The sequence below is a fragment of the Paramormyrops kingsleyae genome, chromosome 4 (genome assembly GCF_048594095.1).
Source record: "Paramormyrops kingsleyae isolate MSU_618 chromosome 4, PKINGS_0.4, whole genome shotgun sequence".
Taxonomy (NCBI): domain Eukaryota; kingdom Metazoa; phylum Chordata; class Actinopteri; order Osteoglossiformes; family Mormyridae; genus Paramormyrops; species Paramormyrops kingsleyae.
In genome coordinates, this window is record NC_132800.1 from 32135502 (window position 1) to 32146796 (window position 11295).

General features: G+C 44.4%; 1 protein-coding gene across 1 annotated transcript; it reads right to left on the reverse strand.

Annotated features, from left to right (window-relative positions):
- Window positions 1-49: 49 nt before the first annotated feature.
- On the reverse strand, window positions 50-6877 carry LOC111845847 (HERV-H LTR-associating protein 1). Its single transcript, XM_072711713.1, has 10 exons — window positions 6402-6877; window positions 6175-6258; window positions 5826-5909; window positions 5598-5654; window positions 5002-5153; window positions 4086-4203; window positions 3833-3919; window positions 1927-2107; window positions 1665-1747; window positions 50-180 (listed from the first exon to the last, which is right to left on the reverse strand). Exons 1-10 carry the CDS (start codon window positions 6679-6681, stop codon window positions 137-139), a joined length of 1170 nt encoding a protein of 389 aa, XP_072567814.1. The 5' UTR covers window positions 6682-6877; the 3' UTR covers window positions 50-136.
- Between the last annotated feature and the right edge of the window lie 4418 nt (window positions 6878-11295).

Sequence of the window (11295 nt, forward strand, 5' to 3'; positions counted from 1 at the left end):
AATAAGTGTGTGGGTTGAGAAGGCACCCTGCCCCCTGCAGGCCAGCGCCAGCTACAGCGGCCGCGAGCATTCAGGCGGCAGACAAACAGCGAGAGCAGGGCCTGTTTCCTCAGGAGCCCTGAGTGGAAGCTTCTCCTCACGGCTTTGCACACATCCTGGCCAGACACCTCTGCTTCAGATCTGCGTGGAGAAGGAAGCAAGGAAGCTGGAGATCAGTAAGAAGGAGGGAAAGGACACATGCATGAGCACGCACACACACACACAACCATGCATACACACGCGCGCGCACACACACACACACACACGTGCACACATTGCCACGCAAATATGCACACATAGACACACGTGCACACACACGGAAACGGACAGACTCGCACATACATACAAAAATCTGGTCCCCACGATGTAATAATTACAAAAACGCCCACACAGACATACATGCACACAGACACGAGGACATTTATAATTGTAGAACCCAAAGAAATTAAAAAACAGAAATTACTGCAGTGAAAACATTGACAGGTTCATGAACTCAATTAACTAATGACGCAGTTAATTAATGACTCAATTAACTGATGAGTTGCAGAGAGAACTAATATTATCTACAATGTATGAAGTACAGCAGGTTTAAGGTGTGTATAAAGTCAGGGTTCAGGTACGTTTACGTCTTAATTGTAAAAGACAGAGACTATATTTATAGATTGTATTTGAGCCTTTAGAATGAAGAGGAAAACCGTTATAATTAGGGAAAGAAAATGAAAATCTAAAATATCATAACGGTGTCAGGTTATCCTTTCGCTTTGATCTTCTCTTTGAGTATGAAAATCACTGCTTTTAAAGCACCTGTAGCGACCCCACACCACCACCCCCCGTGCCACTTTAATTACACGCTTCTTCGTGCACACTGCAGATGCCGTTTCACTCAGCGCCGCTTCTCATTGGCAGCCGCAGCACGACCGCAAGATCACGTGATTCGTGGCTAATTGTTCCGCTTTCATAACGCGCAGACGTGCGGGCTGTTGTAAGGGCAGGTGGAAATCAGATTTTAATTCTGCATTTTATTATGAGTACGAAGAACGTGAAGATAGCTGTGCCCTATTATGCCTTATGCTATGTAAACAGTTACGTTAAAAATATCAAATTAACTTAATGTACTTTATTAATCAGTGCAAAAACATGAGCTTAGTATCAGTGGGAACGTCCCTCAGTACCGAGGTGAGATGCCGCACTTATTTTAAAAATCATTTTAGTGCCGGACAAAAATGAGATTCTGTACTATATATAAATACTATATATGTACTATATATATGTTGATTTCATGATTTTGTTGTACAGTAGAAATTAGATTCTGTAATGTATCAATGTTAAGTCTATCATTATGGTGCAGGGTAAACGTGAGATTCCAGCAGTCTGACCCACCAAAACACGTTTGTGTAAAAAGGCACTCTTAAAAGACTTAAAAGGAATTGAAGAGGAACGACCAGAGAGGAAATCTCTCCAAGTTAGAATAGGCAATGGTAATCTCAGTGTTTATATGCAAAGAGAGGGAAGCTCAGGGAATATGGGATTTCTTGCTTTTGCGTGCATGTGTGTGTAGTTTAACTTGTATTGTTATGCTGGTGAAACAGCCATAAAATTAATTTGCCAGGTTACTTAACACTTACTTTTTGAGTAGGATACTCGCTTAACCCTCTTGCACACCTCCGTTGTGTACCTCGCATACCAGCGCTGGTTTTCAGCACAGTACCTGAAATTCACCGGAAGCAATTTCACTCCCATTAAAGGATAATCATCATTATTGCCCACATTCATGGAGAGTCATTTACACAATATATGCCCAATTTAGATACATAAATATGAGACGTGGAATATGAGCTACTCATTATGAACTTATTATAAGGTTGTCATGGCAACGCGCCGCCTTACCGAGCCGCTCCGCCACGGTCGGAGTCGCGGCACCGGCACCGCGAGAAGAACTTGCAGAGTTCGAGCAGGCAGGACTGCAGTTTCTGGGCGCTGATGGGGGTGGCGGCAGTGCTGGCCGTGGGCTCCACATTCTTTCTCACTGTCCCAGCCTGGGAGATGTCCGTTTTTTTCCACGGACAGCCTGCCGGGAGACAGAGACGGAGCCGGCGCTGACCGCCTTCCCCACATCCTGCTCTGACCTGCAATGCGCCATACGATCGGTACCTTTTGGACCACCGAGACCTATAAGATTGCAGACAGTAGGTCTGTGACTCTGTGTACTTGTTGATTTTCATTTATTGCAAACCTCGAGCAGGTCCACCTTCGTTGTAAATACAGAGAAATGCTCACAGCCAATTTTACCAAAATTATCGCGACTATTACCGGGAAAATTTGGCCTCTGAGTGCAGACAGATTGGCTTCTTTGTTTCTGTAGCTGTGCAAAGTGTTAGACCTCCTTTGTGCGGAAAAAAGATTTTACTGTCCATTATAAGTCTATTATTCACAAATGTGCCTTAATGGTTCCTTATCATATATAATGCGGGTTTAATTTGTTTCCGAGTGTCTTTCGCACCAGGCAACCTCTCGTGATCGTTTTTGTTAAAATCATCAAACACCTGGTAAACGCGATTACCATTCCGGGTAGTGAACGCGGCAGCATAGTGCGCAGTGTCAGTGCAATCACGGATGTGAAATACCTACGATTAATAAGTTTCCGGGACACTTTGTGAAAAGAACAGCTCAAAGACATTTAAAATGCAAAACAGCCACGCTTATCGCCTTTTAATGGGCAAATCAGAACATGCTTTAATCCGCAAAAGCCCAATGATTCATGTTTCCCCCACCAACAGTCATATAAGCCAGTAGGTTTCTGTGGGAAGATGCTGCCCTCTGGTGGTCGGGTTCAGTAGAAACGTTTTTTCTTTTCTTTTCTTGAAAACGCGATCTTTTAGTAGTGTTGTTTCGATTTTTTTATCCATTTACCGAAGGTCGACTATAAGTCCTATAGTGAATGAAGAAGAAATGGATCGTTTTCTTGAGCAGCAGTAAGTCGCCGCAGTATAAACAATGCGGAAACGCGAGGGGAGGATTTGTTCTGTATGAATTTTCTCCGTTGTTAGTACCATTTGACTGCAGTCCAGCAATTATGCACTGAAAACACAGGCGTAATTGGTTCTTATTTTGTGACCGCTGGGTTTTATCTGGTCACAAATCGCACCCATTGTGCATTTATCCTTTGCCCCTAATCCACGCCCTGTACTGTGTGTGATGGAAACTGCCTCTTTATTACTGGTCCTTTAAGCCGTTTCGCTCTTAGCCTAATAATCCTCGCAATTCAAAGTTTATTTATTTCAGTCTTTAAACACATCCTCATCATAAACACACACACACCACTGACCACGGTCATTTATCTGAGTGCCTCAAATAATAAATAACCTCTTATCTTATAAAGAATAACTATAAATAATAAATATAGATAGACTTAATTTGCTTTTACCCTTTACTGACCTATGCTTTGAAATAACTGCAAGGGATGGAAAACTGCGTTTCCATGGTTACTATCACGCGGCATCATTTTGCTATTTCCTCTGAAAGGAGACAAAGAAGAACTTTGACCCAGCAGTGAATCAAAAACTACAGAAGGTACACATAAAAAAAAAAATCCAGAATTATTGGTCTGCCTTCCCCAGGGCCCAGTTCCCCGATCGACGAACTACCCCGGAGTTTAAAAGGCGACTGGAGTCGGGGTTAGCCGGGGGCCGGGCGGACAGTGCGTCTTTGGAAGAGAACCAGGAGTCACCTGGATGAGAGACGCAGCCTCGGGACTGTTCCCGTTAACAGCAAAAATAAAAAAATACAAAGGCACCTGCAACCCTGCGTGGTCTCTCAGCGAAACTGGCCGGGGACACCGTCCTGGAGGTCGGGCTGCGGCTGGGCGTGACATCACCCCGGGCTGAGAATGAAAGAGGAGAGGACACGGCGCAAACTAAGAGAAACTCACTCGTCACGGTCGAAGGTCCCTGAACAGACCACCCCCCCGCTCATCTCATTGCCGTCAGCCGGTTAAAAGTGGGTTCGTGGGTGCAGCAGGGTGAGCCGGACGAGGCAGGGAGGCTTACCGGGCGCGGTGGCGTTAGCGGGGCCGTTCTGTGTGCCGCTGGGCTGGGCCGAGCTGTCGGTGCTGGAGCCGGACAGCGAATGGTGCCACTCTTTTGAGGGTGAGATGACATCATGACGCTGACATATAATGCCGCTCAAATTATTCAGGAATCAATCTGTTGCTCTCAAGTAAAAAAATAAGACTAAAATACAAGAGGCATGATTTTTATTGTATGATTTTCAATTTTATATTATTATACCCAGTATAACTTACACTTGTTACCCTGCACTTCAGAAAAAGATGAGAATGCACTGTAGGCATATAAATGCCAAATATCCCAATACAGTATTATATATATGCAGTATTATATACTGAATAACAAAATTACAAGGAATAAAGGAAATCCTCAGTCTTAGAACCTATAATTATTGTAATTTAACTATAACGGGCTGCCTACGTAGGGTTCTATCTAGCGGCGGTATTTACCGCCACTCAAATCAGGCGTTTGATTAGGGCCCCCTGGTGGCCACAAACAGTCACTACACCGAATTTTACATAAGCACATCCGTTATTTAGGAGACGCTAAAGCACCGTGTTCTGCTAACCAGCGAGCCACCTACGATCTTCTGAAGAGACGCATCCCTGGTCAAACCTCATCTGCTTTCTTCTTTTGATAGAAATGATGGGAGTTTGTTCCAGTGTGAGATCAGGGGAGCAGATAAACACCGAAGGTTCTTACCCATAGCTAGATGAGGGACTGTGATGTTGCCTTTGAGAGGAAGAAATAAAAGAAGAGAGAGAGAGAACCAGCCAGCCTGTGATACCTGTTGACCTAACTCCAGCACGAATGTATAGTGGGCAGGGAAGCCTACTGCTACCATTGTTGTGGTTCTTTCACAGAGAAATGAAGGGCAGGGTATTCAGTGACATCTTACCTGCTCTGCCCTCACAGAGCTGCTGTGCTCTCCACAGTGTAACAGCACAGGAGCAGAGGGGCTAAAATTACCTCTGTGGATGTCAGCAGTAATAGTCTGATTGAAGAGAGGCTTGACGGATTCCACCTCCCAGAGCTGGGACAGATCTCTCTCTGGAGAGGAGCAAACTGGTAAGATGGGGGGGGGGGGGGCATCGGTCGCTCCATCACACCACAAGCGTAACACAATCAGACAGCCGTGTCTGAATTCAGGGGCTCAGCCACATATATAATATAATGTTAAGATGGTTTGAGAGACCATAACACAGGAGCTAAAGAAATGTGCTTCAAGATGCTGCGACGTAGCATCATTTGGACAGGGGGGGTCGTTAAAGGGGATGGTTTTTGAATTATGAAAATGGACATCAACAATATGGGGACCTAAGGCCTAATGCACATCAAACCAAATACATACCTTTAAATGGCTCAAAAGTAATAAAATACATATTCAGGATTGAAGATCCACCACAGGATCGATATAACACATGGGCTTCCTTCATTGGATGTTCCGTCCTTCTCCAAACTCAATAAGGCAGAAGTAAGGACCAGGTAACTCACCAGTCTTCCCAGCCATCACACAGATGTATATGCAGTCCGGGTCCTTGTTCTGACTCACTGTGTAGACACATCTACCATCAGACACATTCCAGACCATCTTAATGACCTGCATCTCATGTAAATGAGGTTTATCCTGATTTCTGCTGGAACACGAGGCTCACGACCAAAATGGCCTTTCACAGAGGACGCTGGCGCCGAATTTCAGTAGCTTTCATGAAATCCACTCACCTGACAATATGGAGCTGGATTTGAAGATCTCGTGAAGGTAGCTGGAGGAATTCCCCATGATGTCCAATAATATGGCAGTGAAGTCTATGCAGAGACCAGAAACGTCCAGATGTCAGTTACCCTACGTTACCTTTTTAGGGTATGCCAGCAATCTCATGTACGGTGACATACTCCCCAAGCCATAAACTCTCCAGCGTTGATAAACTTCAGAAACTATCCTGATACGTATCAGAATGTGGTCTAGGATTATATATATTGATCTGTATCCTGTTACCACAAAACGAGCAAGATGGATAATAGCATTTGGAGATAAATTACACCACAAAAAATACTCTTTGTATCTGCTTACCTGTCAAGTCGTTAGACCTATTAGTCAAACAGTAGCAGTATCTCATCGGAAAGAGGCTAGTCTCGACGTTCCTGAAATTGGAAACTGTTGGAAACCAGTTTTCACCACACAGAACTGAGTACTTTCGATCAAATCATACAAGCTGTGTATTTCTGGATAAATTATCTGATGGGGCGGGCGAATGCCGGCGCACTGAGAGGATTAGCCAGCCCACGGTCGGGACGTACTGTTGTAGACGAGAACGGTGAGCTTGTTGAAGGCCAAGGAACTATGAGACGTGATGCTCAGCAGAGTGAAAATGTGCTGGGAGCCTGGAAAACAGGACAGGGGGGCGAGAGCAGGAAACGCGCTGTGGCTCAGCAGAGTTATAATCACACCGGTAGGTGTTTGTTTCAAGCGAAGGGCCTGCATTGCCTGAGATGGCCCACCAGACTCAGGGCACACCGGTGTAAAGGAAGATTGATGGCTGGGTACGCTAATGCTACAAGATGCTAAAACAAAATCCATTCCCCTTCCAAGAGGGGTTAAATTCGTAGCCTTTTAAAAAAAAAGTAACTGCTTCTTAATAGTGTAAAACCAAAATCGAGCAGCACAAAAGGATGAAGTGTTGTCAAGCTACCCAGGGAGACGCATGATGGCATTGATGGAATTTCAATGTGAATACTACTTGTCATCGATTAAAAGCCGTACAATGATCAGCGGCCACTTTTATTAGCCACGTTTGCTTGGTGAACAGCCTGCTCCAGCGAATCGTGAACAGCCTGCTCCAGCGAATCGTGTGGCTGAAACGGAATACCTGCAGTGCGCAGACTTGGTCAAGAGGTTGGCTTTCGGTGCGGCTATGCATTGGAAGGGCCAGGGCACCTCATCTAAGCGAGATTGACCGTGGTGAGATTGTTGGTGTCAGATGTGGTGCGTTAAGTTTATCAGAAACGGCTACCCTGCTGGGATTTTCACTACAGCACCTAGTTTATAGATAATGCTGCAATTAACGAAAAACATCCAGTCTGTGGCATTTCTGTGAGTGAAAGCCAGAGGTCAGAGGAGAATGACCAGACTTATTTAAGCTAACAGGAAGGCTGCAAGTACAAAGAAAACAGCTCAGTACAACAGTGGTGTCTTGAATGGATTCTCCGACAACACCACTCATCACCCCTTGAAGTGGTTCTGGAGGTTAAAGTGGAACCAAGCTGGTATTAACTAATATACCAAATAAACTGACCACTGAGGGTGCATCTGTGCAATAAAAATCTGTCAAGTGCTCCGCAGCATAAAACTGTACAAAAGCTGTGAGTGAATTATAAAATAAAAGTCACTCATATTGCAACATACCAGTTTGTGTCGAGTTTATTAACTTATTCACCAAGAGAGTCAGGTCAATGGAGGCATTTCCAGCAGGAATTTCTGGGCAAAAACACACCGCAATGATGTTAATATTATGATCAGTCATAACAAAACTCATAACAGATTTTTAAGTGCAAACTGGGTTACATTTCAGAGAATGTCCACCCCCACAAACAGGAAATGAAAATGATTAAGTTGGCTTTCATTAAAACATTATGCAGTTATTCCCCCTGTGAAATAAAACGATTAATTGATTAATTCTGGTAAATATTTCAAGAGTTTATTATGAGATTTAAATCATTTTCTAAATCTGGATACATAATTACCTTGTGTTGTCCTTCTTTGAATTAACTACAGTACTTTAGCACAACAGACTATAATATTGCACTGTATAATAACGGCGTATGAACACTAATTTCACTGATGTGCTCATTTTCCTTAAGACACAGTTTTAAAGAAAGACCGACCATTTTCTTGAACTACCTGTTGATACAAGAATGTCTCTCTTCTCCAAATGTCTCTCAAAGTTGCCTTTCAGAGCTGCAAATAAGAGTGTATAGTCACTGCACTGGTTCCATAAGTTAATGAACGGTACATACACAGTGTGTGCAGTCAGGCAAGGACACTCAGAGACCCTGGGCGGCAAGAGCAGACGTGTGTGATGTAAATGAATGACTGGATTTTGGAAGTAATACTTTAATATACAGGCAGCTCTCGATTTACATACAGTAAAACCAACAAGTGAATCCAGAGCGGTGCAAAAAAATATCCAAAACACAAAGTTTATGGAAACCCTAACGCAAAAAAGTGAGCAAGCACTGAAAATATATTTCAGCTTTGTCTTTGTTATTTAATGTGCTCTTTAGCATGTATTATAAGTATATTTTTTGACATAAGGGGTCTTGAAAAATCTGATTTGCATAAAATTTTATGTACGTAACAGTTTATAGAACAGATTATTTACTGGGGAAAATGGGAAATGTGAAAAACGGGAGGGAATTCCAGTCAGATCTCAAACATGAAATCAATACCGTTCCCAACATAAGTAAAGTGTTACACATAAATCAAAATGAACCATCGACTTTTTAAGCAATAAATACACTTCCGGGTTAGGAGGTTTGAGAACTGCCTGTATAGACCTTCTGATGCTTAAACAATACACGAGAATCCAACTTTAACTTTTGTATAATTAAAAAACAATAATCATCATCGTTGTCATTGTCAACAGTGGAGGCCTTGCAGGAGGGTTAGCTCGTCTTTGGCCGGATTGTGGGGGACGGCGGTTCTCGCCCACTGCAGGCCGCAGCCCCTACCTTTACCGTAAAGGACGGCCAGGGGAATGAGGGCCACACACAGGCTGACGCACAGCCCCCCGTGTCTGCCAGCCCCCCCGGAGACAGCCATGGCAAGGCGACGACCTGCGGCACGACCACACACCCCTTCACCGGCGTGTGCACACACAGCGTCGCCTTCACTCACATTCCCCCAGAGCCTAGTCCTCTACAATCACCTTCCTTTATGTCTATTGATTTCCATCACGCAAGACATTCATGATTATGGTAAGAACCGTAAGATGTTAAACAGTAAAACCAGTTACCACTGGCCTTAAAATCAGTTACCTTTCATGCATACAGCATTATTGACATCTATAAACAAATAAATATCTCTAAGTCAGAGCCAAATGAATTAATTATAAACACGTCTAAACACATCAGGACACGAAAAGGATAAAAAGCACAAACCCAAATAAACATAATGTTTGCATAATTCCAAAAAAATGACAATTATTGTATTCTAAACTAAAGCACAGTGCAGCATAAAAGGATGTTTAAAATTCAGAAGTCTTACGTCTTTCACTGCACAAATCACGTGATGAGTATCAGTCCTTTATAACCTTTTTTCACATTTTAAATTCCCCGCACCTTCCTTCACCATTAATGTTGAGTCTGAACGTACCTTTTTTTTTATATTCTTGGTCCAAGATTTGTTTTCCACCTGAGATGGGGGTTACCGTCTTCGGGGTGAGATTAGTCCACTTCCATTTGTTCTGAGGGGGGGGGGGGGTTGATCTTAGGAGATCGCTGTCTTACGTCTGTTCGGCCGATCCCAAGTGACAGGTGGGGGAGATTTATCAGGAAAAGGAGTTCCGGCCCGACTCCGCAGATGGGGCGAAGCCGGGGTGGGCAGGCGAGGGGCTCAGCCCCCTGGTCAGGCTCACGTTCTAAATGGCCGTAATAACAGGCGGGCATGTTATTCGAAACTGCAGCTGTAATTGCTCTCTGAGAGCAACTGAATGGCCTTTTTAATGTTGGGGTGGTAGCGCCCTGATTCGCTGGTGCACAGCCTTAATTGGCAGGAGAAAATAAGGCTGAGCATTCTGGGTACCACCAGGGGCCTGGGAAACACTCCGATATGGAAAACTGAGACCAAGCTGGACGACCTGAATACTCTGTCACATACAGTATTAGCCATTTGCATGTAAAAAGCAGCACTGTTGTTCAGAGCAGCATTCAGACTCATTCAGATATAAATTAAAATCCCAAGATGTACTGCATGCATATCTGCACATCTGCAATACAAGAACATTTTTTCCTTTTTTTTTTCTCTCCCACCTCCTCCCTCAAGGTCAACCTGACGGCAGTTGGTTGAAGTTAAGAAAGATTAAGATTGACACTCCTTTGAAGTCTGTGCATCTCTGGGAGAAATTTCTAGAAAGTCTTGCCCCTCTAGCAGAGCGGAAGTCCACATTTCTACACCACCAACAGGTGGGTCATACCAGCAGAGACCTCCCACCTGCGCCTGGGGTCTGTTCCCCGCCTCTCACAGCAGTTTTAATTTACACCCGGAAGCCCAACTGTGGATGATCATCAGAAAAACATTGAATGCCTCCGACTTCCTGCTGATTTGCACTTTCTGTGTTTTCCGGGGGATATTTCCATTCCGTCTCTCAGGTGACGGACACAAAACCTGTACAGCCATGAGCTTCAGGGTCAGGGTGAGCCTGTCCCAGGAAGGACAGGAGGTGAGGCAGGGCCCCCCCCCTGAGTGGGACGCCAGCCCATCACAGGGCACACACATCACTGTGAACAAAGGAAGCAATAATACAGGCATTCCAAACACCCCGATGCTGGGATATACCGGCATTATTCATAAATGCTCGAGTAATTAAATCCCAGGCCAGTACACAACCTCTGCATGTCAAGCAAACAAAGATTGAGTCCGGGGGCCCAGAGACCCCAGAGCTCACATGTGGCCCCGTGCTGTCGCTCTGCTATTCTTTCGGTATCTCGCCTTACAGTCGAGGTCTAAGGGGGCGGCTGGTTCTCCTGTCCCGGGTTTTCAGCCACAGAGGAGAGGCTGGCTGACCTTACGGTGCCGGCTAGAGATCACGCAGCAGGTCACACCCTGTCATCTTACCTGGATCGTTTAGCCCCACTTTGAAACTCCTAACTGGTAACATTTTTCAGAGGACATGGAAAGTTTCTTCTAACTGGGTCACATTTAAATAAGACAAATGAAATATCACCTTCAGTCCTAAGTCTTTGAGCTGAACTGTTGTTAACGACAACTGAAAGATTAACATAACAGTTTTAAATCGACTGCAAATCAGCTTTGTGTGTTTTGAGAGAATAAATTACTTAAGGGACGTTTCTGGAAGCTACATCTATGGTGGTAAATACTGGCAAGACCCCCAGAACCTGTTAACAACAAGTTTCAGATTCTCCCAGGATCAGTTTGCAAATTAGCATACTGGGGCTCACCAAAGGACGCACTGTG

Coding starts and splice junctions, on each gene's coding strand:
- LOC111845847 (XM_072711713.1), bottom strand. CDS start 6,681: ATGGATTTTGTTTTAGCATCTTGTAGCATTAGCGTACCCAGCCATCAA. Junction 2,108..3,832: donor GAGACCACGCAGGGTTGCAG/GTGCCTTTGTAT, acceptor GTCTCCCGGCAG/GCTGTCCGTGGAAAAAAACG. Junction 181..1,664: donor GCGAGTATCCTACTCAAAAA/GTAAGTGTTAAG, acceptor TTCTCCACGCAG/ATCTGAAGCAGAGGTGTCTG.